The following is a 27,575-nucleotide window of genomic DNA, read 5'->3' as shown; positions in this document are numbered from 1 at the left end:
ATATGTGACAGAGTGAAGTTGTGACTTTCATTTAATTTATTGGTTTGCGGAGCTGGTTTAGGGATGAATGGCGGGCATGTTCCTATAAGAAGAAACTAAAGGGTGTTCATAAATGCAAAGAAAAGGAAATTGGGTTGAATGGAGCTGGGTCACGTTGGCGTAAAAGGAACAGTGTCAGCCTCAACTTGAAGGGAAGGAAACCCCATTAGCTAACGAATAGAAATGATGAAATCGACCTTCCATATGAACAAACATAGCCACCGCTTGTTCTCTCTGAAACTTTACAAGGATTTAGATCCATTTCCATGTGCCACTTGTGGTCCTTAGGCTAAACATGATAACCCGCAATAGCATATATGTTGAGTGACTACAAAATTCCTCATGTATATATATTGTCCTTTTCTCCGAAATCCTTCAAAGATGTTATGTAAAATGGTGTGTTTGGTTGGATTAGCAGTTAAATGAAATTAGAATGATAAGAAAAATGTAAAGGGTGGATTGAGGAATCCCAAAGTTCCCCAGCAAAGGTGCAGAAGAAAAGGCAAAGGCGAAAGGCAAAACGAAATGATTACTTGAATGAGACTGGACCCGCTCGATAATCTTTCCTTTCCAGGTCTTTCAATTTTTTGACTTGGGATCGGGTCCCACTTCGGCCACCATTGTCTTTATGGATTGAATCATAAAAAGATCACCTCACGTGGACTCTGAACCAAAGACTCTGTCCAACCACAATAAAAAGCCACCTCCTCTCCCTTCCATTAGTTTAGTTTAGTTTAGTTTAACACCCTCTCAAATCTCTCTCATTTCCTCCACTTCCACACTTACCAAAACCCTTCATTTACTCCTTCTACAACACAACCATAGCTAAACCCACTTATTATATATATAATTAAAAACCTCATCAACATAACAACAAAGCAACTTCTTTTCTCAAAAAAATCATGCTTTTTAAAGCTCACCCACATAATTCCCACTCATTATCTTTGTTGCTTAAAGCTCTTCCCCTCCCACCTCTCCCTTATCCCCTCTCCCTCTCTCTCTCCCCTAAACCCCATCAATTTCAAAACAAATTCCTTCCCTTACACAAAACAAATAACTACACACACATCCCCTCCTCTTAAAAACCAGAAAGACCCACCACACAGATTAAACTACAAACTCACTGATCACAACCTCTCTCATAAGAAAAAAAGGATCACCCACACAAACATCATCATACACAAACACACACACTCACTCACTCACTCACACTCAACGCACCAACAACTTTATTTCCTCTCCATGCGATCATGGAAGGAGGCGACGATCTCCACCATCATCACCACCACCACCACCGTCAGAACTTCCCATTCCAGCTCCTGGAGAAGAAAGAAGACCAAGAAGCGGCCTCATGCTCCACCTCCTCCCCCTACCCTTCCCTAGCAATCTCCGCGGAACCCACCACGTCCAATTCCACCCGATCCAACCAGCTAGCGGCGGCGTCGGACCCTCCAAACAGACAAAAGCCCCCACCCAAACGCACGTCGACCAAGGACCGGCACACGAAGGTGGACGGTCGTGGCCGCCGCATCCGAATGCCCGCTCTCTGCGCCGCTCGCGTCTTCCAACTCACGCGCGAACTCGGTCACAAGTCCGATGGCGAAACCATCGAGTGGCTCCTCCAGCAGGCGGAGCCTGCCGTCATCGCCGCCACCGGGACCGGAACCATCCCCGCTAACTTCACCTCTCTCAACATCTCCCTCCGCAGCTCTGGCTCCTCCATGTCCGTCCCCTCCCAGCTCCGGTCTTCCTACTTCAACCCCAACTTCTCCCTCCAACAACGGCGCACCTTGTTCCCCGGCATCGCCTTATCCTCCGACACCAACCCAACCAACACCTCCACACTTCTCAATTTCCAATCCAACAACCTGAACACCTCCATGCTCCAGGCGAAGCCCGAAGCTCCCTCCACCTTAGATTTGTCCGACACAAGCGCGGAGGAATCAACCCTAGGCCGGAAAAGAAGACCGACGGAACAAGACCTATCCTCCTCCTCGCAGCACCAAATGGGAAGTTATCTCCTCCAGTCGAGTGCAGGCACGATTCCTGCGAGCCACGCCGCCAACATATGGATGGTGGCCAATTCAAACACTAATCAAGTCATGAGTGGCGATCCCATATGGACCTTCCCTCCGGTTAACAACAGTGCCTTGTATCGAGGCACCATGTCTAGTGGGTTGCATTTCATGAACTTCCCCACGCCCATGGCACTTTTGCCGAGTCAGCAACTGGGGTCTTCTGGGATTGGTGCTGTTGGGGGAAGCAGTAATAATAATAGTAATAACAACGGCAATAATAATATGAACGAAGGGCATTTGAGTATGCTTGCGGGGCTCAGTCCTTATCGTCCTGTTATCGGCGTTTCTGAATCTCAGGCGAGCGGCTCGCAATCGCATCGTGGAGGTGCGGCAGATGATCGCCATGATACCACCAGTCACCACTCCTAGAGGGTACCATATCATATCATGTGATGTGGTGTGATCACCGTAAATTCTTCTTCTTACTTGTGGTCTAGTTTGATTGATGCTGGCGGATGCATGATGGATAGATGGATGTGTTTAACACACGTGAGGTTTGGTTGATGATCTTCGAAATTCAGTTTTATTTATTCCCAAAATTAATTTTTTGGTGTGATTAATATTTTGGAGGGGACGGAGGGAGAAAGGAGGAGGAGGAGGGTTTTTTAGGGTTTGGCAGATGACAGTATTTAACAATTGGGTATTTCGCTGCCTGCTTCTTCTTTTCTTTTTCTCCTTTTTTTTGCTGGTAAAAAAATGTCTTCTTTGATTGAGTTATTTCACTACACGATATCTTATCATCATTGTTTGTGCAATTTTTGTTTCCTTTATTTATTTATTCTCATGAATAGGGTTTTAATTAATTGGTTTGTAATTTTATGCTTTTTATGCTAAAGAGAAGAAAAGGACTGAGTTGCATTCCATTCCATGAGCTTTGCAAAGTTTCCCACCTAACAGGCATTTGGGTTGTTTTCTTTCTCTCCGTCTCTCTTTCTGGGCCACAGCACAGAGCAGAGGTCGTGTGGTAAAAGGGATGAAACAGTGTTACCGCTGGAGTGAGTAAGAAAGAGAGAGATGAATGTGAAAAAAATGAAGCGGTAGTATTAAAATTTACATTGCTTTTTGATCATTCTGATTGTAAATCTCTGCCATGAATCTCGAGGTTTACTGCATCAATGATTAAGATTTTTCAGAGAGATGGGGGTAATAGGACTGTGGGGTCAAAACCTTATCGGTTCCAGGTGTTGGCTCAGGTGGTAGGGTCCGGCTGCTGGTTATTGCCCAAACCAATGTACAATGTCACTGACAAACAGGTGGATCATTCTCCATCTTCTGTTTTCTTTTTTAATTTTCTTTTCGCCCTTTTAATGGAGCAGTTGCTGGCATCACAGAAAGATCCATGGTGAGTCTTAATGACCCTACTGAGATATGCCCCACCATTCCATCAATCGGGACCCTTCATTTTATGGGCCATGCTCCTCCTATTCAATGCATGATTGGGTCTCTCGCTGCCCACCAAAGGGAAACGTGGAATCTCCAGTTTCATGCCCCCTCCTTCCTAAATTACTCTTCCCTTCAAAAAAACCCTTTTCAAAATTTACTCTTTTACACTCTACTCCTCTTCCTCTTCGGCATTTGCAAAACCAAATACATGTGTCTTTTACAACCACGTACTGCAAAAGTATATTAACATATCTTAAGAACATCACTTTATATGATAATCTTGCTATAAATAAATACACCTTATCTTTTAATATATTTTTGCTTTTAACTTTTTCATTTTTTATGTTTTCTTTATAGTATTATTTATTGTTGTATGTTTTGGAATCTAATAATATCCCCTGGGTAAAATAATGAGGAAATTGTATGGTGATTCAATTAAAAATTGTAGGGACGGGGAAAGCAGGATTAGGATATTCCCTCCACTATAAACTTTGTTATGCAGAATGGGATTCGAAGGCAGCTTTATTTATGGAGATCATGTCAATAACAGGAGCGAGCAGCTATCGCAATATTACATATAATAATAGTATATATGTTCTTGTTAAATCATAATCGGGGAAGCCCACATCTGATTAACATAATCTGCTACTTGATGAGAATGGTCAATGGAATAAGGTACCTTGGTGAGGTTCCAATTATGGGCACAAACAGTAACTTGATAATGACACTGCTAAGAGTGTTCCCACCTAGCGTTCGCTAGCTAGACCTATAAAAACAAATCATCAGCCACATCTCACTAAATTAGCTACACTTTCTCCTACGTATTACCACTTCGCCGTACAAGCATAACTCGGGCATAAAGTTTTTCCGATATATATAGATATATTCTGCATATAAAACATAACTCATAATATTTTCATTTGCAGTTTCTCTTTGTTGCAACGTAACGAATGTCTTTCAGATTTAAGGAATAGATGAAAGATCGCTGTTTCTTTCAGTTCAGACACCATGCACTTACAGCTTCAACGTTTCTGCTGTTAAATTGCATTAGATAAGTTCATATACGTAGGTTTCCAGTCATTTTACGAAATTGCAATCATATTATTAACTATAATTACTGTTATATTATATTATTTTATGGTATCAACATAGTCTAAATATGAATGGCAATATAATTTGAATGCAGGGAAAATAGAATTATATGTGTTCTATTTCATTTTATTGCCAAACAAATTAGTATTACATATTCCACTTAAAAACCATGAAAACAAATATAGGATTATATTGGTTTGCTATTCTTATTATAATGAAAATTGGCATTTTTGTGGCGTGAACATATTAATGTTTACAAAAAATTACAATATTATCGACGTATTTGTTTCCATTTTATAGCCAAGACCTTCCAGATGTTGACATTGTTTTAATCGTTCAAACACATAGAGTGAGTATGAAAAGCGCATTGAGCGACAACATTACATTGACACAAAATTGTGCTAGTGCTTTGATATAAACTGTGGAATCCTCTCTCTATACCCTGCTGTTGCAGTGTTGTGCTTCCAAACAAATTTGAGATACTCGAGTTGAAGGGGTATCTCTCTATAATTGTGTCCCCACATGCTACTGCTACAGATCCTTATCTCCTTCTCCATCCTTAAGCCAAGTAAGAACCATTATTAGTTGAATCAAGGTACACACTTTTTAATTTGTTATTTTGTCTGAGAATTAAACGTTTGATTTGTGACATGGTGACATGAATATTATTAATGGTAGTATTGATTTAAAAAGTTGAGTGGGAAATAGCAGCAGGGTCGTACCCATGGTTGCTCACATGGATCTGAATCTAATAAGTGACATCGTACAAAGAGGCACAGGATTGGTCCCCCTGGGTAAATGATATACCCCAAAAATATGTAGCATGAGTTAGAGCAGCTAGGCCACCAATTTCTGAAAACTGTGAACAAAAAAGTGGGTTCGAAGTTACCTTGTAAGAAGCAACAGATTCTGTATATTTAGCCCATAATATGCCTAATTCCTTGGTTTGGGCCCAGAAAATCTCTTAATCTTGGCATGGTTTCTCAGAGGGAAATATGATACATGTTGAGGCAGCACCATGTGCTTCCCTAGTGGCGTTTAGCCTACAGGTTGGTGGTTACTAGTTACGACACAAGTAATTAGAGGCCTAGACCCACCACTCTCACGTCCACTCTTTTTTTCTGTTTCTTTGTCTCTCTGCTCGCTTCCTATGTTTCCACTTTTTATCAACATCTTCTCTACGACACATAAATTACTCCTTTTCCTTCTATTGCTTTCGCGCATTTACCAAGATACATTATTAACTACACGCCTCTTCCAATTCAAATTCCCACCAAATTCCTTACTATACCACTCTAGTAGATCATACTTTCTCAATCTCAATAAACAATCCTTCTTTCAAAACCTCCAATTTATAACTCATTCACAGTCCAAGATTCCCATGGAAACTAAACAAAACATTCAAAGTTCGAAATAACTCAAGTCGCAATATTAAAATCACAAAGTATCATAAATAAATTGCAACAGCTGTCGGCAGATAAATGCTGCTCGAGCATGTGTGTGTTCTTTACTCCACTGTCTCCCTCTCATTTCGTCCGGTTGAAGCATTTTGTTTCCATTTCAAATAATATTAATGAACCACTCTGCATGTTTTCCTATTGTATCCTTCACTATTTATTGTAAAGTTAAAAGACATAAATGAAAGAGAATCTGATTCATGTATTCAAAAAAGAATACATATTAATTACTCTTCATAAAGTCTAAAATTTAACTTTCAAGACCTTTGACTTTAAACAATATATGAGATGGAAGGAATTAATTTTAGAGTATTCAGATTGGCTATATAAGACTAACTTTAAAGTCTGCCACTCTTATTTAATACTTTATACCAAACACATATATGTCGATATGTTTTTTATTTGAAAGTGTCACCTGATGTTAGATTTATTTACGTGTGATTATCTGGTTGAGTTTAAGAAAGCTATGGTACTCTTGCTAATGATTAAGGAGGTTCTAGTAAAGCTTATTGTTTGAAGCTAGTTATAAACTAACATGAAGACCAGTAATGTAAAGCCACGTGTGTCTGTTTCCATCTCCGTCTTGATTTATGTATAGTGACAAGTGATAGTTTGGGAGGTACAATAATGCAAAAATGCAGTTGCCCAAACACGGTGAGTCGCATCCCTCACATGTAATGTTTGTGATCAGAAGAGGATTTGTCCTAGCTGTTGGCCTGGTGCATCTAGCATGTGGACTCTAAAATGGCGAAACAAATGAGGGTCTAGTTTGGCTCTCTTTCCACTTCGGTAGTGTGTGCAGTTTTAGGCTCACTTCTATCTCAGCTATTGTCAAATTAAAGATGCATCAGTATTTTGAGAAGACAAATGAAAATTATGTGTAGGCCGTAGCATGTCTATGATACTCCTAATATGCTATATTGGAGGAAATGGGAATTGAATAATGATGTGTGAGTATCATATAATTGGGTTGAATTGATTGGGAGATGGGGCTACATATAACAACTCATGCCTCAAATTCTACAATTGATGATGCACTCAGAATAATAAGACAATGATATACAATAATTACCTCAAGATGATTATTAGTCAGTACAAGCAGGTCTCTGGATGATGTATTAGTCTGCAAATTAAACAAGTCAATGTCAGAATTTTTGGTCCCCTTGGCTCGTACTTACTCAATATAAAGTTCAGCACTTTTGACTAAAACAAACCTCCTCAACTTTGATTAATTTATTGCTGCTTCCTTTATCAAATATAAGTTGCATGATAAGGGTAGTCCATAGATTTAAGTGGGGAACATCTACTGAGATCGTAGGGGGGAAATTGATGAGTCGAGCAAGACAAATGTGTGTCATTTTCATAATAAGTCCTGCCAGAGGTCCCGTTTTCAAATTTTTAACCACATTATTGAATAAATTGCCTGAAGAGATTAGGTCTAAAATATGTGAGTTCATATAGCCTCGTCACTCATGAATAACATGAAATCGTACTGAAGAACATTCATTTATTGCTTGGTAGATCAATTTATCCTTACAGTACTTTCTTCGTCTTCTTTTCTGCAGATGTTGATAGCAAGGTCCATTTACCTACTTCGTCATTTGTTTTAGAGTTTTGCTTTACCGTTATATTCTCTGTTAATTCATGGTTGATATTAACTATTGTTGCACGCTGTAATACAATCAAATGTATCTTTTTATCCATACTTTCCCTTCATAAGGAAAAGTCAGTGTAATGTGCTCAATTATATGCTGCAACTTTCCAAATATCAGGGATTTTGATCTTTTTTCTTTTAGTTTTCCCCAGTTTACCTTTATAAAGCACGATGGTCGTCATAAGATCTTTTAACATGTTTTTCTTTTCAGTTTTTATCTTTTTTGCATGGTTTGCATGATACAGGGAGGTTGTAAAATATTTTTAATCCATGATCATCCATATTTTTACTGACAACAGCATTTGGACTTTTAACTGCTCTCTATGTTTGAACATTTTGAGTTACTTCAAACTTCAAAAGGGTCTTGTTTCATTGTGATGATTAGTAATCTGGCTAAGAACTCTGTCCTGTACTATTTCATCATTCAAGTTGTACCCATTTCTGCCACCACAGAAGACACGATGTATTCGTTTCTCCCAGGAAGTCATCTGACTTAAACCGTCATTCATCATTATCCTCCTCTTTTGCAGATAGAATTTGAAGCATCTTATATGCAAGCTGTGACTGGGAACATGCACACACACTCTGCACCTTGAAATTAGAAAAGGGTAACTTTGATTTATACCGTGGTGCTTCAAGCCTAGATTGCTGTAGCAGGCTATTTTCAATAATATATTCTATGGTCTCGCGGGTCTTGTCTCCTTTCTCTTGTCTTTACGCATGTCTTATAGAATATGAGTTGCACATGTGAGATGTGGTTTTTCTTTCCTTGATGTTACCCTTCCTTCCCTTTTTCTCTCTAAGCTCTTGCACACATATAAAGCAGTGTGATTGTGACATGTTTTCCAGTAAAAATTAAGCTTCAACAACATAAAACAATAGCTACTTTTGGCTAAAGGTTTCTGTATGTTCTAACTTACGACAAAAGTTTAAGATATTTTTAGCATTTTACTTGTATGATTTATTCTGTTTACACAGGTCTACTGATGTTAGAATTTGGCCTTTTCATTTTTACCTTGAGAAGGAAACACCGAAACAGCAAAGCTCAATTAGCCTCACCTTTTGGTAATTACTGATGAACTTATTCTATGTTGTTGAAGACCGTTAGTGTCATATTTGGTTGGTTATTTTTTAAGCATATTAACCACTTTCTCTAAGAATCTATGTATCAATGAAAAGTATAGAAAAATATATGTCATTTCTATAATTCTTGAATCATTGTACTCAAATGAATATCAGAGTTAGAATTTCAGACAACATCCACCAGCATAGACTAATAATTAAATTCTTTATCTATAGGTCAACTCTGGGGCAGATCCCCACAAAGGCACAAACCATGATGCTGACATAAGAACTCCTCCCACATGCACCAGCAGAGGAACTTGTAAGCGCCATTCGAATACTCAAATTTGTTAATGTGTCACTACAAATAAAATTGTATTAGTAATGACAAGTGCCTTGTAAAGTTACAAATTGAGTATTACGTTCTCCATTTATCAACTCAGAAGCCTTATCCGCTATATGGATGCAAGAATTGTGATCTTCTTTTCAGAATCCTTATTTGTTACAAAACATAGTTCTCTCTACGTTCTAATCCTGTCATTTTCCTTACTTGGTAATCTAAAACCATGCAGACATGTAAGCCACTTTGTTCAGCTTTGGGCTTCCTGTTGATCTTCTGTATTTTCACACATCTTTCGCTAAGCTTATAGGTCCACTTTATTACCTTATTATCTTTAAATATTCATTTTCTCTTTTATCTCACATTTACTTTCATTCTTTATCAAATTATTTCAAATACGTGACTAATATTTATCATTCTTTTTATTTCTATCACGTTATATCATCTGTAATATAATGCATAGTTTTTTTTTCTTAACAAGTACCTATCCTTTAGTATTTTATGGTCTTAGGATAAGCTTAAATTTAGGGGTTATTCAACCGTTTTTATGAGTAGTAATATTTTAATGTTTTAGAAGAGCAAAAGTTAAGGGATTAGTGTATTATGTTTTGGGTATTAATGATCATTACAGTGTTGTATTTTTTATAATAGTCGAGACATTATGATTTGAGGATGAAAACTAAATGTTTGTTCTATAAGTTGTAATGTGCAATTAATGCGCAATTAACATAAAATATACATGCGAAGTAAATCAGTTTATACACAAATGTTTTTGGTAACATATGGATTATTTTCCTTTTTTTTCATTACTAATTATATATATATTTCTCTTCTTTTATTTATACTATATATGTTTTTTTATTTCCATTCCCACTAAAGTTTATGATAAAAAATTTTCTAGTCATTAACATTTATTTGTCTAGATAATATCCTCTCTTATTTTAAAATTATATTATATTTGATCTTACAAGGTCAAATATATTCTATGAAGCTCAAAAAAATACTTCAAACACTCTAAATCTTTAACTTGAAAGATATTTATCCTTTATGGGAGTACTCGTCCTTCTAAAGTTGGGCAAGATCGTACTTGTAAAAGATACTCTCATGTCCAAGTCGTTAGCAAACAATAAATGTGATAATTAATAAACCTAAATCACACACATAGTAAAATGAAATATTTACAATAACATAAATTGTATTCCATATTAAGATTTCTACATCATAATAGAAGACTACCTATATATTTAATATCTTTTACGCAAAACTGAAATTTGTTCATGTATGAAACTTTGATACATTTCGGTCCTCAAACTTTAACAATGAATACCTTAAATTTGTTGTGTCAAACGTTTTGTCCAACTAACATTGAAGGATAATGTGTCAAACACTATAAACAACTCAAATGTCAAATGTAATTGTCATGTTTCTCTTCCATTTCAATTGGAAAATGTGTTTAACATGTAAAAAAATTTTAATGTAATTGGGTTAAAAGGACTATATATATTCATTTTTAAAGTTTGAGAACCAAAATATATCAAAGTTTCGTACAAGAACGAATTTCAATTTTGTTCTAAGCCTAAAATATATTTAATCCTTAATATAAATTATCCATTGGCCAAATTATCCAAGGCACTATTCTTAATCATCCAAATATTTACCTACTTAGTAAAAGCTTCTTTAGACCCACCATAATCCATGTCTTTCATCCCCAATATACAAAACTGTGACTTCCTAAACACAAATACTCTTACATTGATTTCATCTCAACTCATTAGAACCAAACCCAAAACTCATTTCAATAGACATACTCATAAATCTTTTTTAGAATCACAAAATGTGATGACTATCAAAATATGTCATTTTTTACCAATAATATATATGTCATCTAGATAAACATAAAGAGTATACAATACCAATAAAATATATAAATAACTTTCTTACATCAAGTTTCAATAGAATAATATGTACTTTTACTTTGCTTTTCTATATATAATTTTTGAATTATAAAATAATAATGCTTTAAAATAAAATAAGAACCAAAATAAGAACTTTAAATAATAATTATATATAAAATAAAATGTTATAAAAAATATAATAACAAAAATATAAACTAATATAAAAGACTGATACATAACTAGAGATAAATCAAATGAAATAAATAAATTAAATAAAAAAAACATATACGTAACTGGAGATAAATCAAATAAAATAAATAAACAAAAATAAATAATTTAAAAATAAATAAATAAATAAAATAATATATAATTCAAAATAAATATAAACACAAGAAAATATACAATACAATGACAGTTATTAATTAGTTCAGAAACATTTGCATACAAAATAAGAGTAATGAAACAATAAATACAAATAACAAAAGGTAATGAAAAAGACATTTTAATAATTTTATATGTAAATAACTTTTTCAAACACTCTTATAAATAAGAAATTTAAAAATTAATGAATATATATTTATATATAAGTTAATCAATTTTTTATATTTTGAGTTTAATTTAATAAATTAAAAGGTAGTCATTTTTAACAACAAATATGATTATTTCAACATTTTTCTATCATATAGGAAAAAATATAATTTAGGTATGAAAAAATTTACTATTATCATATAGTATACATTTTATCTTTACATTTAGTGTGGTGGGGTATTTTCACACTTTTCTAACTAATGAAGAAACTTAAAAGACTAAGTGAAAAATAAAAATAAGAAACTGAGTTGAAAAACAGTGAAAGGAAAATAATTGACATGGCAAAGATGATCGCATGGTTCCCATGGAAAGTTGGTTGGCACACCTTTAGGCTCGGTTCGTTTGAACAGATTTATTGTGCATGTAGAATTGCGAGCGCGAATTCTAAACGAAATTGTTGTTCGTTTTTTATGATTTGAAAACAATGAAGTGTAGAGATTTGCGGGATGCAAGCTTTTTTTATCACCCTCTCAAATGCAGAGATTTGAAGGGAAACTCAGTAAAATGACATATTTAACCTCATATCATTTTTCAATCCTTGAGGTTGGAGATGAAAATGGAGTACTCATTACAAAAAACACTACACTGTGGTGAAGCATTTGTGTGTGGTGGAGCATTCAATGGAATAGTTTGTTTCTTGAATACATGGACAAATAAAAATGTCAAAAATAGTTTTCTGTTATTGTCTTCTTTTTTCACAATTTTTTTTTCTAACTTTGTTCTAAAAACAAATTATTTTAAAGTTGAATAAAACATTTTTTTTCAAGCAAATATACGAGAGGAGATTTAGATTAGCTAGTTTGTTAATTAATTTTTACCATTTTTTACATTTTAATAATTATTTTTCATTTTATAAACATTTTTACAATTAAATATAACATTAACAATTATCATTTTATATTACTTTAATAATCAGGGGTATTTTGGTAATCTTTAATATTACCAATTAAACAAATTTTTTTATCTGTCACAATAATCAAATCCTACACTAATTCTCACAAACTTTACTTCCAAATCCACTCTCAATTATCCACAAATCCACTCAAAAAAAACAAAAAAAAAATTACCCTCAAATCCACTCAAATCCATTTAAATCATTTCTTCCAAATCATCTCCCCCAAATCACTACAAAAGCATTAAAAAAATCCGAGTAGCTTTGCTTTTATCTGATGCATCCTTGTGGATGCGACAGACCAAAACTTCTCCATATGTTTTTTGCACAATTCTCTAACACTTCCAACTGAATTACTATTTTATTTTAGTAGTGTGATAAATTCAAGAACTGTCACTACAAATTTAAAAGTGCATTTTTTTTTATAGAAATTAAAAGTATACATATTTAAAATGAAAATAATTAGAAGGGTTTTACTGTCTCTCTACTCTAAGGATTTCGAGTCCTTTTTTAAGCCTAAGATCTCTTCAATACTAAAAGAAAACTTTTCTTCCTACACCCTCTGATTGCTATCTGCACATCCTTTCACTGCCACCATTGAAGTCAACCACATTACAATGTGCCCATGTCTTGTCACTATTTATTGTTATTTTTGTCAAAGATCATGTGAGTGAGAGTTTTTTCTCTCTCTATTTGGAATTGATTATTTGAGAAGATTGTGGATTTTTCAGAATTGGGAAGATGCATGGGTATTTTAGAATTCGTAGGGGTGCAACTAGTAAATATAAAAATGTAAGAAGAAAAAAGTGTCCTTTGAACCTTAAAAAATGGAGATGTAAAATTTAATGATGAATTTTAAAATACAGAAAAAACAAATTTTAAAAAATAAATAATCTAAGCATTTAAAATTAATTTATCGGATTATATATTTCTTGTTCCCACATAAAAAGAGAATGTATATATACTTTTTTTTTTCAATAATATGCATTAAGTCACTACATAAAAAATAATTTTCCTTAATTTGTGTATACATAATCTCATGAAGAAACAACTTAATTTTATGTACTCATCTTAGCATTTTGCATAGTTAAGTTATACAATTAAAAATATATAAAAATAAAAATTAAGATATTATATATATATATATATATATATTAATTTTTATATAATTACTATTAGCATAAAGAATAATATTTTTTTTAATTATACTGTATTATTGATTATTTAATGTGTATTGCTATATTACTTTCTAACAAAATAACTATATAATTTCTTAACTCTTATCGCTATAAAATTATTTACTTTTATATTTTATAATATTTCAATGCAACAAAAGTGCAAATAGACACAGATACATGTTTTTCTATAATTAATATATGGAGAATATATTATTTTTTCAATTTGGTATATATATATATATATATATATATATATATATATATATATATATATATATTTAATATAAATATATTTAAATTATTATTTATTTATTTATAAAAAAATTTAATAATCACCTTTATTCTGATAATTATTCTTTAGTACAGAAGAAAAATACAGACCAAAACATAAATGTACATTTGTATTATTATTATTTAAATATGAAACTTTAAAAATATATGATATATAACTAATTAAACAAGTATGCAAAATTTATATTAAGGTTGTAATTGAAAACTTAAATAAGGACTTCAACAACATAGAAAAGGGAAATAAAAAATTTTAGTGTGACTTTTTTGAAATAATTATGGTTGAAACCTAGAGTGGAACAGATATTTTGATGTAAAAATAAAATTATAAAGTTATTCAATTTTCTTTTTTAAAGGCACAATACATATTAAATGATAATAAAATTTCAAGTCGCAGTAAAATAACTTTTAATATTTAACAACACTGACTTGAATATATGATATGAAAATTGGAAACAAATCAAAACTCTGATTTCATTTGTTAAATATGAATTTAGACCAGAGAGTTGGGTATGTAAGTAAAAAAAGGCTATTTATCGAGTTTAAATTAATTTATTTTGAAAAACAATTTTATGAGCTTTTCTAATAATAGTAATTTTACAATTTAAGTTTAACAAAGTTTTCTAACAAATCAGTTTTTTAACTTACAAATAAGATTGTGATTTCCATTGTGATTTTTATAAATATTTTTGGATTCTAAAGTTTTTTAAGTTTGAGATGGCAACATCTCTGTTCTTACATTTTCAGCAAAAATTAATAAGAAAAAATGTTTAATTTTTAACATTTATAAAAAAGTTATACAAATATGCATTATAATATTTTTTTTAAGACATTAACATTTAGTTCAAAATTTATTTGGTGCCATGTTTTGGGGAAGACTGTGATGGTTGGAAGGAGTTGATATGAAATTAGTTGAAAAAAAAGAGGTGGTGGTAGACCCCATATCTTAATAAATCCCTATCTAAGACTTATCACATCATATTTTTATTTTAAAATATAAAATAATTTAAGTGAAATCAACTATAAAATTAAAAATTAAAAATTTTGTTTTCTTTATTATGTGTTATAGAAGTAGGAAAATTTGTTAGTATTCATGTAAAATTTTCAAAAAATAAATTGTTGACTGTGAAGTGTTTTCTAGCATGATGGTAAGAAATGATATAGTAATAATTAATTATACTGCACCAATAATAAATTATGAGATAAAATAATAAATGTTTTGAAATATATTTTGGATAGAGTTTAAATTAACTATAATTAATATAACAATCCATAATAAAAATTTATGTTAAAATAATAAATAAAATCATGTTTTTATTTATGTTTGTTTTCTTTTATTTAAATGATCTTATTTTTTTTATTTTATTTGTTACACATCTCCTTCAAACAATTCATCCAAACCGAGAGAAGTGAATATAGTAATTTTTAAAAAATAGAGTTAAATTAGAAAAAAAAAATATAAGGAGAAAAAAATTAAAAGAAGTATGAATTTAATTCTGTATAAATAAAAAATGCTTAAAAGAAAATCACGTGGCGAACTCATTGATGATTGTTGATTGCACTGAATGAGCTTGACCTGGCCACGCGCCTTCGTGTGACAGGTGCTCTCCGGCCACACGCCATCCCACAATCCAATCTTCTTTCCTCTCTCTTGTGCCCTAATTCTCATTTTCTAACTTTCTTATTTTCACTCCAAACTCTATCCTTCAATTTCACTGTTCCAATTCTATTTCTGTTCAGTCTCCTTAGCGGGTTAGGTAAGCAAAACCACTTTCTCTGATGCGATTATGCAATTTTTCTGTTTTATTTGTTTTATTCAGTTATTTCCTTTTATGCTCTGAATTTATTGATACTCTGTTTGGCTGCTATGAACTGTGAAAATTAAAATTCAGAATTTGGCTTCTTCTTTTCTCCATAGCTTTATCTGATTGGATTGCTTGTGAGGGGATTGATTGTATCAAGGAAAGTGGATTTTCCTTCGGTATCCGGCTCAAAAAAAGAAAATTCAATATTTATTTGGGTGTTCAATTTACTAGTCCTTACTTTTTATAAGAGGAGTAAGTGCAGTATTGAAGTAGTTTTTCTTTTCCAGTTTAGGAAATTTTAAAATTTTGTTGCTGAAGGCTTTGTTCACATGGGATCAGAGGGTGTGGCTCCTGCAGTTGTTGGGACATCAAAAAGCAGGTCAGCTACTCTCGTGTTTTAATGTTGATGTGTCATTTCATTGCTACAACTGAAAAAATAAGATCGTTATGCTCATGTTGTCTCTCATTTCTAAAGAATGTGATAAGGGCTGGTAGTTTTTTTCACAGTGCCAATTCCTGTTGTACTTCTTTGGTTCAAATTCATATGGACAAATAAACTGAAATTGTCTGAAACATTTGATCTATTGATTCGATGCAAATATAATTGTAACATTTATTCTTCTGTGCAGGAAAATCATTAGTTATTTTGTCTGGCTGTACTTGTTAAGACAAAAATTAAGATTTAACCAGAACTATTGATAAAAAGCAGTGGAGTCCTGGATAAACTTCTCAAATAATAACTTTGAAGAAAAGGAAATAAATGTATTTTCTTCTAAAATTTAAAATTAAATTTTAGAATAGCTAATTTATAGAAGTTCTTCACATAGTTTGTCCAAAAATTGTTTTTGATTAATATTTAAACTAATTTTAATATATGGGAGAAACTTAATTTATTTTACTTTCTTAATTTTCTTCTCTGATAATTACATATTGAGAAGTGTATCAACAGAGGAGAACAGGGCGGTATGACTACTTTTTCACTTCTCTTGCATGACTATCCTATGCGAAATTACAAGTTCATCTCTTGCATGAGTAGTTTTATGTGGAATTACAGGTTCTTCATCTGGATTCAGTTCTTGTAAACTTTATTTGCTTCAGGTCTTCTTCTGGTAAAATGAACCAAGGGAAAGTCCCCAGGAAAATTCACAAGGCCGAAAGGGAGAAAATGAAACGTGAACATTTGAATGAACTCTTTCTTGATCTTGCCAATGCACTTGGTAACCTCTTGTGCCACTATCATGTATCTTGAATATGTTCAAACTTTACATATTTGGTTTCTTAGTACTCAACATGATTTTAAGTGTTTTTTGTCTTCCTTTTCTTGGGATTTTTTTGTGAGGATAGATGTGAATGAGAACAATGGAAAGGCTTCTATATTGTGTGAAGCGGCTAGGTTGCTAAAAGACTTGCTCTCTCAGATCGAGTCCCTCAAGAAAGAGAATGTCACACTGTTGTCTGAATCGCATTATGTAAGATTGACTCTCTTTTTCCTCCTTCATTTTTACCCTTTTGAGAGTGTTAAATAACATGTGGGTGACATGAAATACTTTATATTTACTTGATATTTTGGCCAGTTCCTTGAACTAATTAACATTTCATCATATTTTTTAAATTGAAAAGTTTATGTAGTTTCACACTGTAACCTTGTATCTCTTTGGATTTCACATGATTGCCTTCCTTCCCTGAGCAGGTGACCATGGAGAAAAATGAGCTGAAGGAGGAGAATTGTAGCCTAGAAACTCAAATTGAGAAACTTCAAGGAGAGATACAGGCAAGAGTTGCTCAATCTAAACCTGACCTGAATGTACCTCCCCATTTGGAACTTGACCCACTGGAGCAGTCAAATTTTCCAGGACAGAGTCTCCTATTGCATACTATGGAACCTAACTTGCAGCAAGGATCTGCAGTTTTGCTTGTCCCTTTTCCCGATCTTCAAGCTTCATTTCCAGCTGCTAATGTTAACGAAGTAGCTCCAAATTCCTCTTCTGTTGTCAGTAAACCGCATGCAAGGTATCCCACAGCAGCAGATTCATGGCCATCACAGTTGCTTGGATAGTAACCAAACTTCAATTTAATTTGTATAGTTTCGGCATTGATTTATCATGCCAACTAGCTTTCCTATAGCAATGCCTCTGTGGAGATTTCATGTATAAATTATATATATTCAATGATCTAAGAGAATCTCACTCGTGAGCTTTGTTTTCTTATGGCTGAAAGTCAGTTGTTAATTGTAGAAACGTTTTTGTGTGCTTTTCTAGGACCACGTCTGATAAATGAACTCCTCTATTCTGGGATGCAATGTTTTCTTGACACATTTTTTAAGAAACTTTTTCTTCCGCCCTTAACATGCCAACATTATTATTCTAAAAATTCCATTAATATCACGTGTGCTCTCGCTTTCAGGGTTGAAAGATAGAAAGACAGGTCATTGTTTTATTTCCGAAATCAGATTATGATTGAATAAAATAGGTTTAATTAATAATTTGATTCATTTGTTAGTTTTATTTAGTTTGATTCCGTTATTTTTTTTAATTAAGTTTGGTTTTTATGTTAAATAGATTCAACTTAATCATTTATGTTAGATTTGTATAAACAAAATTAACATCTTTGTAAATGTTATGAGTTAGTTTATAGTATTTTTGGTTTTATTTTATTTAATTTTTTTTATGTATCAGCAGTGAAATGTCATGTATAAGTGTGATGTGAAATAAATATTATTTTTTTTACAAATTTTTATAAAATATAATAAGTTTTGAATTTTTTTTTATTTTTATAGATAAGTAAACTTAATTCAACTATAAAATAAAAAAAATAAAAAAAAAGACTACGAATTAACACACATTTATAAATATAACATTTTATAAAATCTAACTAAAAGAATTAAATTGAATTGATTTAATACAAAATAAAACTTGAAAAAAAAAACTAAATAAAGATTCAATTAAATTAGTATTTTTATCAGGGAGACAATATATCCAATTAATGAACCAAAGATTGAATTCAAGTTTACATCCTCTTAAGATTTAAGAGTATCAGAGACAATTTTCAGAAGTTTACAATTATTCATGAAGAGTTATAACCATGAAAAGTTACAATCAAGCAAGAAATGTAATTAATCAGAATTTAGTATTTCTTAAATTTGAAAGATGTCTAATCAACATCTATATAAAAGGATCATGTGTTTTATTAAAAGGAGAAACTTTTTTATCTTTATTTTATCATTCACTTAACACACAAATCAATTCGTGAGAATTTTATATTATTGTTTGATGTTAATACTAAGAGTGAGTATTATCGTTGTATTTCTTCTTTGTATCTCAAAAGTGGATTTTGTGATTCCTTCACTCTTATAAAAGAGGATATATTGTTTTTAGGAAAATGTGTATTCACTCCTAGAAAATTATATCAAGTCTACATTGTTGTTCATCTTATTTCCCTAAGTTTCCAACACATCCTTCTACTAAACAATTACTAATACAAGGTTTACTCATGGTTCTTAGGAAAAGGTGCCCTTGAGTCTTGAATGTGCTTATCAATGACATACAAAATGTTACCCCTAAGTGCTTGTCTTTTGTGTATGATATAATGTTTGATTGAGGTATACTTTGAAAACCAAAGAGCTTTTGTGTGAGTGGGAGTAAAAGTGACGAAGATTTTCAAAGTTTGATGTTCAATATGACTATTGGTGCATGCTGATGGAAATTTTATTGAGCCTCAAAAGGGTATTGATAGGTAATTAAACATGGTGCATTGAAAAGAAAGGAGTGCTAAATGGAATTGGAGGTACTACAACTTAAAAAATTTAAAACCAAAAACTGTTGTTTTTGAGCCATTGATTCGTATATTTTGAAAACTGTTCTCAACAAAGAAATGTTTAAAGATATTTGGGATTCAATTAAAAAAAATATCAATTATCTACAAGATCAAACAACATTGTCAATGTTTTTGTAGTGAGTTTAAAACAATTTAGATCAAGTTTGAAAAATTAATGTGCGTATAATGAGACTTGTCAACAAAATTCTCATGGTAACATAATTGAAGAAACAAATGTTCTTGAAAAGATATTTCAATTTTTAATACCAAAATTTAATTTTGTTGTATGTATTGTAAAAGAATAAAAATTTATTAGTGTATTAATAAAAAAATAAATAGAAAAAAGTTGAGAAAAGTATTGAAAACTTCTATCAATACTCGTTCCAACCATTTTAAGGGATGGACAGAGCTAGAGGCAAACGATTAGAAACAAAGTACTAGAGGTTTAAAATTTTTTAAGAGTCATGATGATGAATGTCAGATAAAAGTTGATGAAAAAAACATAATAAATCTAAACTAGAATGTTTTAAATGTAATAAATTTGATTATTATGTTTTCAAAATGTTATTTTAAGTTGTCTTTGTGACAAACAAAAAACAAATATATTAAATATAGTAGAAGTGAAAGAATAGGAGAAAACATGCTAATGATTTGACAGAAAATATTGAATTAGATTTATGTTATATAGATACAAGTTGCACTAAGTAAGAATAAATTTTTACTTTTATTTCTCAATGAAGATTTTCAACTATTATAAACTTTGATATTAATCTATAATAAAACAAAAGTGACGAAGAAATGTGATACTAAAATAAAAACCTAATTTTGTTGAAACAATTTCTAATGTTATGTTCCTCGTTTGAAAATTAATTTTTTAATTATAAAAAAAGCTACATTATTATCATCAGTGTTTGTGAAGATTAAGGTCCAAGGAAATGATTTTTTAACTTTGAACATTTATCGTGAGCATTTAAATTTTTTTGAGGATTAAAGTTCTACAAACAAAAAGAGAAATAAAACATTATAATGCTCTCTGGTCATTGGAGTTTTTATGTAATCTATATTTATTTTTCATTTTTTAATAGACATATTTATTGGTTACTTATAATGGTCACAAATTTGTAATATAGGTCATATTATTGTGAATGAAATATATAAAGAAAGAAAAAACTTTCTACCAATTATTACATAGATAGATAGGTAATTTTGAATGTAAGTTTATTTCTTGGTCTATATATTTAATATTAAAAAAAGGAGTTTGTTAACGCGCACGTCTGTTTTTCACTTGGTACATCTTAGCAATGTGTATCGGGTTTTAGTAGACAAAAATATCTTTATATACCTCAAACCCTTACTCACCTTTCTCACCTTTCTCATTCCTCTCAATCCTTTCTCTTTCATCTCTCTCACTCCAACTTTTTCTCTTGTCATCTTTACTGTAGCTCTAATTGAAAAAATCAGAAACACTTGCCATTAAACAATCTTACAAAAAATGATTTATAATAAGTTTTCATTTTATAATCTTTGTCTTGGAAAAAATCAGAAATACTCGCTGTTAAACAATTTCTTACAAAAAATGATTTTATAATGAGTTTTCATTTTATAATTTTTGTCTTATCTAATTTTATCTAATTTTCACAAGCATAATAACATCAATGGAATTGATAATTGGCCTGGAAAAAAATCAGAAACACTCTTTGTTAAACAATTTCTTACAAAAAATGATTTTATAATGAGTTTTCATTTTATAATTTTTATCGTATATAATTTTATCTAATTTTCACAAGCATAATGACATCTGAAGGAATTGGTAATTAGCCTGTAAGGTTTTTTCTAGAGATGATGATTTAATAGATGATGAAATTAGAGAGGTTAATGAAGATGGTGAAATTAAAGAGATCTTGAATGAACCTTTGTCTGAAGATGAATATGTCAATGACTCAACTCTTTACAAAGACAAATTGTTTAACCACAAGTGTTTTTGATTTTTTTCAATTGGGACTACATGATAGAAAAAATGTTGGAGTGAGAGAGATAGAAGAGAAAAGGTTGAGAGGAATGAGAGAGGTGAATAAGGGTTTGGAGTTTTTTTTTTTTTTTAGTTTTGAGAATGAAAATTATTAAAATATCCTTAACCTTAAACTTTAGAATCCATGATATATAAAGATATTTTTGTCTACTAAAACTCGGTACACATTGTTAAAATGTACCAAGTGAACGCGTTAGCAGTCCCTTAAAAAGTAATAAAATTTTAATATGTAATAACAAAATCCACTTAAGAAATTTAAATATATTAATAATAACTAATTCTGTTAAATTTAATGAAATATTTAATTTATAACTACGTAAATTGGTAGAATATTTTATTCTTTCTTTCACAACATTGTAATACTTTCAGTCGAATTAATAGTTGAGATGTACACTTAATTATCTTTTTTAATCTTTATAAATATAGTATAGTCCCTCTTACATAATATAAAACTAAATCCTTCACATTATAAAAAAAAAACATGAATAGATATTAATACAGAATAGAGGAAGTTATTTTTTTAATCACACAAATGAAGTTATTCTAGAAAAAAGAAGCACAGAGGATAAAGCCCTTACATTAAGCATATGGTAAAGTAATGTTTTAAGAAAACAAAAGAAAATAAAATAAAAGTTGGTAGTTTAGTTAGGACAGTGTCGGTGGCGGCAGTTTCGTGATACACGGCAACCAAGATTCTTTTCCTTCACTTCAATTTGACTTCATCAGTTTAAATTTTATTGAAATAACATAAAATTAAATAGTTTCAGAAATAATCATATTTAAGAATATTATTACACCTGTTTCTCTAGAAAAATGAATAAATATATCAATACTAAATTACATTAAAATATTAGATTAATTTATTTATTATATAATCAAGAGTTATTTAGCACCTAGGTAAATCCGCAAATATTTATTTGGTGAACAAACCCAGCTAATGAAAGCGTGATGGGAGAAAACTTCACTGGCAGAGGACCACGGTGTTCCGCAATCGATTCCAACCACGACTGAAATCGAGGTCGCTAATCGTAATATACGGTGATATGCAGATAGTGTTATAGTAGTATCGGATACACAGGAAAACAACTTCCCACAGCAATTCCACTCTGTTCAATTATTCTCTTTTCTTGTTACTTTCACCACCGCTAGCTCTTGCTTTTTCTTCATCTGTCTGAATTCTTTTCTCTCACACGCAACCCACAGTGCAAATTGCGCACACAGCACTTCACACCCTCTTTTTCTTTTTTCCTCTTTCCGTGCCAGTGAGAATAGAGAAGTGATCGAAGAAGCGCCACTAAAAAAAGCTAAGCCCTCAATCGAAGCAATTACTCTATACATCAAAATGGGATCTGGGGCTGGTAATTTCCTCAAGGTGCTTCTCAGAAACTTCGATGTCCTTGCCGGGTATGTTTCTCCTTTTTTTTTTCTCTCTCTAATTTGCTTTTTCTTTTCTTTAAGACTGATATATTACATTGTCTATTTTTTTGTTTCTATTGCAGGCCTGTGGTTAGTCTTGTTTATCCTCTGTAAGTGCGATCTCAAAATCTCCCTCTTTTCCCAACACTTGTTTTGTTGAATGCTTCATTTGCATTTATTCCATCGAAATGTTAGGTCAAAATGTCGTTTGAGAATGATGGAGTGATTCCTGATTGGCGTGGGTTTTTGTATTATGATGCAGATATGCTTCGATTAGGGCAATTGAGACCAAGTCTCCTATTGATGATCAGCAATGGCTCACTTACTGGGTTCTCTATTCCTTAATCACCCTCTTTGAACTTACATTTGCAAAACTCCTTGAATGGTATGCCACCATTTTTTTTTATCTCTTTTATCATTTTTCTTGTTTGGGTTAATTATTCTTGAAGGTTGATGAGTACTCTGTAAATGCGGTGATAAGTTTGTTGGGTTTTCTAGAGAAATTGTTTTAGTTAATTTATGGTACTAGTTTTTAGGGGGTAAGGCTGACTTTGGCCTCCTGTCAGTTTGGGGATATTCATAAAATCTTAGTCTTTTTGATGATAATTAGGATGTAATTTGTGGTAAGAGAAATTAAGAAAAAGGAGCTGCTAAATTATTATGTACATATTAGTACATAAGCATGAATGCAATGAGCTATTAAGGAAGGCACTAGAAAAGGCTTCACTGAGAATATTTTTCATAGTGTAACCAGAGAATGTTGAATTAGTTTAATGAATTTTCTGTTATATCAAGCTTTTTTTTTTTGTATTAGTTTAGTTGTGAAAAGTATATTTAGAAGGGTGCAGGGTAATCTATTTAACATGTGGCTGAATTTTCGCAACTACGTATTTCAGGATTCCGATATGGCCTTATGCAAAGCTGATTGCAACCTGCTGGTTGGTCCTTCCTTACTTTAGCGGTGCTGCTTATGTATACGAGCATTACGTGAGACCTATATATGTCAATCCTCAAACCATTAACATTTGGTACGTTCCAAGGAAAAAGGATACCTTTGGTAAGCGAGATGACATTCTAACTGCTGCAGAGAAGTACATCCAAGAGAATGGAACTGATGCATTTGAGAATCTGATCAATAGGGTATTTCCATCTATAGAACCCAGTTGTTCTGTAATTTTGCTTTGTTTTTGTATCCGACTTGGGCTAACGGTGTCATGGCTTTGCAGGCTGATAAATCCAGAAGGGGTGGCGGTTATTATACAGCGTATGATGAGACTTATTAACTGCAATCATGTAATTTCTGTCTTTCGTGAGTGTACATGTTACTCATATTTTGTTTTACCCTCTCTGTGGCGATACTTTGACCTTTTTTTTTCAACCCTTTATCGAGTTATTATTATCCTGTAGCTAGCTTGGGATTAGTCATCTATGTTTTGTATAATGGCTGACACCCATGGTATATATAATGTTAGTTTAACAGCAGAAATTCGTTGATTTTGTTTTTCCTTTTGTTACATTATGAACAAAATCACACCAATGTTATATAGGAATGCAATTATGTCATGCCACTAGAGGTCTCGTTGCTAAAACATATTTTTGTAAATGTAGTTATAGTCATCAATTAGCCTGACTAGAAGTAAAAACTAAAACTAAAATATTCATGCCAGACGTAAACAGATGGAGTAACTAAAAAAGCTGATGCGCAACTAACTCAAGGGAGTAACATTTACGGATTTTAGGATTTGAAATACTAGTACCATTTTGTTCGTGATATCTTCATTTGGTGGATGTTGATGTTCGTTATTGTCGGTATTACTTTAAATATTACTACGGTGGTGGTTTTGTTGTGCTTGGATTGGATACAATCTTAATTTTTAGGCTCTTTGCCTTTAATGTTAGAGCCTGGGGCGGTGTATCATGTGATCTCGTGGTGCTTGGTTACTACTTGATGATAACCATATGTAGTTTGTATATATATATATATATATATATATATATATATATATATATATATATATATATATATATATATATATTATTTTTTTTCCTTAAGATAATAAGACGACCTCAGAATTTGGCTCTTCGACAAGACTTTATTTTAGTAGTCGAGCTTAATAGAAATGGATACACTAGTGATAACTAGCAAACAAATGCATCCCATAGGATGGGATTTTGTCCCTACTTGGAACCAAGTTTTCAATCATATGCAACTTTAACAAAATGATTATTCTCTCTTTCTACTAGACGTGAACAAAAAACCTTCAACCGGAGGAATCTGAAAAAAATATAAGAGTTACGATAAATTTGGATTAGGAGTAGTTTTAACAAGTAAAATTGAATAATCTTAATAACCAACCAAATTAATCCGAAATTCGATATAATTCGAATCTCATTACTAAAAAAAATCATTTGGTTAAATATGAACTTTACAATATTAGATTTAGATTGTGCTAAATTAGTCGGATTAAATCCGAATATAATCCCATATTGCTTAAGCCTAGTTTCTACAATCATAAATGACTCAAAATTTTCTACTAAATGAATAGAACAAAAAATACTTTAAATACTTAATTGCTCAAAAACACTATCTTTAACCATAACATATTTTATTCACAATGTATGTATATGTGGTTCGTATTTTATTGTCCGGACTTAGTGTATATTAGAGGTGAATCAAAAAAAATTCCGCAACTTTACATTTTTAATCCATTATATATATATATATATATATATATATATATATATATATATATATATATATATATATATATTAATATATTTTAAAATATCAAAATAAATGTAAATTACTTATTTTAAAGGTATAATAGATCAATAATACCGAAAACTCAACAAAAATATTCAAAATTCAAGAGTATTACAATCAACTCTTATTATACCTGCAAAGAAGTGGCTATTATTGCATTACCACTTCCATTTTCCAAACAATGTAATTAGATATAAACGAAAAGGAATTATTAGATTAGCTCTTATTTGTTGGAAAGATAAGTCATTATACCATTTGATTATCATCCATCCACTCTTGCAATAAAATTGAGGCACCACTGTTGAGACTTTCACAAGTATACTAAATTGTTTCAAGTAATAAAATTGGTAAGATCGGATATCGTTTTTCAAGAGATTTGTGTTACCAAACAATCGTATAATTTCCAACTAACTTAGACTAAAGAATGCTTCATAATTTGGGTTTTAGTGCAATTAAAGTAAACATGCAACATAAATGATAAAAGTGATATTAGATACTCAAACACTCAGAAATGAAAAGTTTAGAAATGATATGGAATTGTATTGTTAGGGTATGATTTCACCTACTTCACTCTTATGCATAAAAAATCACTTCTTTTTCATTAATATGCCGATGTCAATCTACTAATTTACTCAAACCTAATTCCTTGGTAGAGATAGCCTAGACTTCCTCATTAAGCTCCAATCCCTTGGAAATTCTAACAATTATTTCCGCATTAAGATTTGAGATTTAAGACAACCAAAAGTCCTAGTTCTATCCCTAGATACTATTTTCTTTAGGTGTTTAATCCAAGTCCAGATTTACACAACATTTTCCAATATCAAGCAAACCCTAAAATCATGTCATGGGTAGCAACTTCACAACAAGCATTAAGATAAGGAATTAAACACTAAAAATCAATGAAAGAGGCATATATTCATTCAAAACACAATAGTTTACATAAGAGTTTAGTGGGTACATCAATCTCCAACAACAATGAAACTAGCTCTCCATGAATGGAGAGCTCAAGCTTACAACAATGGTGGAAATGGAAGAAGGAAGAAGACCCAAGGATGAAGAAGGACTGTTCCCACAGCTCCTAGCTCGCCTCCAAAAGCTCCAAATGAGAGAAGTCGTGTTTGGGCAGCCAAAGATGTCAAGTTCTTCGCACCTCTGAGTTAAATAGGACAAATCTGTCCTGTCAGCAAAGTTGGCGCTCAAGCCCCCAGAAGGAGGGGGGCTCAGGCGCATGACAGTCATGATGCACTGGCGCTCAAGCCCCAATAAACCAGGGGCGCCCGGGCTAGCTTCAGCAGAATTCTGATTCTTCATTTTTGTTGTTTTTCTTGCTTTCCTTGCTTTCCAGTGTCTTCATTTGATGCATAGACTTCTTCCAACTACTTTAAGCACATGAAAGCATAGATTAGTGATCAAAATATCTCATTAAAGCTTAAGGTGCAACCACTTAACAAACTAAAAGAAAACTAGGATTTACAAGACAAAAAGTTAAGGAATGATTGACATTTTCTCTTAATTCATTACTGAAATCATGGTAAAATATGTCATTATCAACCACACACCGTTCTTGTAATCATAAACATTATCGTGTTTGATTCAAGAAGTGCTGACAAAAATATCATGTATATACCAGCCTGGAACTGGTTTCGGGTGTGCTCATGCTTCAATTTCAGCTTCAACCGCAGCTCCCACAGCATTGAAAGTTTGATAAAGGTAATCTTGAGTTTCTTCTAATGCTGATTCCTTTGGATCATCAGCACACACGCTTCTCTTTACAGTCATCTGTATAGAGAACATGTAATTAT

General features: G+C 31.9%; 3 protein-coding genes across 4 annotated transcripts; all 3 read left to right on the top strand.

Moving 5' to 3' along the window:
• Positions 1 to 753: 753 nt before the first annotated feature.
• LOC108324084 (transcription factor TCP14) lies at positions 754 to 2,842 on the top strand. Its single transcript, XM_017556900.2, has one exon. The coding sequence runs from the start codon at positions 1,290 to 1,292 to the stop codon at positions 2,484 to 2,486; it is 1,197 nt and encodes a 398-aa protein (XP_017412389.1). The 5' UTR covers positions 754 to 1,289; the 3' UTR covers positions 2,487 to 2,842.
• Positions 2,843 to 15,483: 12,641 nt separating this feature from the next.
• Positions 15,484 to 17,954, top strand: LOC108333974 (transcription factor bHLH47). Of its 2 annotated transcripts, XM_017569516.2 has the most exons (5): positions 15,484 to 15,703; positions 16,039 to 16,130; positions 16,850 to 16,968; positions 17,096 to 17,220; positions 17,442 to 17,954. In XM_017569516.2, exons 2-5 carry the CDS (start codon positions 16,081 to 16,083, stop codon positions 17,805 to 17,807), a joined length of 660 nt encoding a protein of 219 aa, XP_017425005.1. In that variant the 5' UTR covers positions 15,484 to 15,703; positions 16,039 to 16,080; the 3' UTR covers positions 17,808 to 17,954. The 2 variants fall into 2 exon arrangements, with proteins under 2 accessions (XP_017425005.1, XP_052725654.1); XM_052869694.1 differs by lacking the exon at positions 15,484 to 15,703 and having other exon boundaries at positions 16,806 to 16,968.
• A 4,605-nt stretch (positions 17,955 to 22,559) lies between these two features.
• On the top strand, positions 22,560 to 24,580 carry LOC108333812 (HVA22-like protein a). The gene is made up of 5 exons (XM_017569273.2): positions 22,560 to 22,997; positions 23,093 to 23,119; positions 23,272 to 23,394; positions 23,906 to 24,149; positions 24,236 to 24,580. Exons 1-5 carry the CDS (start codon positions 22,936 to 22,938, stop codon positions 24,290 to 24,292), a joined length of 513 nt encoding a protein of 170 aa, XP_017424762.1. The 5' UTR covers positions 22,560 to 22,935; the 3' UTR covers positions 24,293 to 24,580.
• The last annotated feature ends 2,995 nt before the right edge of the window (positions 24,581 to 27,575 follow it).

The sequence above is a fragment of the Vigna angularis genome, chromosome 1 (genome assembly GCF_016808095.1).
Source record: "Vigna angularis cultivar LongXiaoDou No.4 chromosome 1, ASM1680809v1, whole genome shotgun sequence".
Taxonomy (NCBI): domain Eukaryota; kingdom Viridiplantae; phylum Streptophyta; class Magnoliopsida; order Fabales; family Fabaceae; genus Vigna; species Vigna angularis.
The sequence above is the reverse complement of the archived record's forward strand: the minus strand, read 5'-3'. Positions and strand labels throughout refer to the sequence as shown.

Bases quoted from the DNA above. Each gene is read 5' to 3' on its own strand.
- LOC108324084 (XM_017556900.2), top strand. From the start codon at position 1,290: ATGGAAGGAGGCGACGATCTCCACCATCATCACCACCACCACCACCGT.
- LOC108333974 (XM_017569516.2), top strand. From the start codon at position 16,081: ATGGGATCAGAGGGTGTGGCTCCTGCAGTTGTTGGGACATCAAAAAGC. The intron at 16,131-16,849 runs GTCAGCTACTCT...TATTTGCTTCAG, and splicing joins GTTGGGACATCAAAAAGCAG to GTCTTCTTCTGGTAAAATGA. The intron at 16,969-17,095 runs GTAACCTCTTGT...TTGTGAGGATAG, and splicing joins TGATCTTGCCAATGCACTTG to ATGTGAATGAGAACAATGGA.
- LOC108333812 (XM_017569273.2), top strand. From the start codon at position 22,936: ATGGGATCTGGGGCTGGTAATTTCCTCAAGGTGCTTCTCAGAAACTTC. The intron at 23,395-23,905 runs GTATGCCACCAT...TACGTATTTCAG, and splicing joins TTTGCAAAACTCCTTGAATG to GATTCCGATATGGCCTTATG. The intron at 24,150-24,235 runs GTATTTCCATCT...ATGGCTTTGCAG, and splicing joins TTGAGAATCTGATCAATAGG to GCTGATAAATCCAGAAGGGG.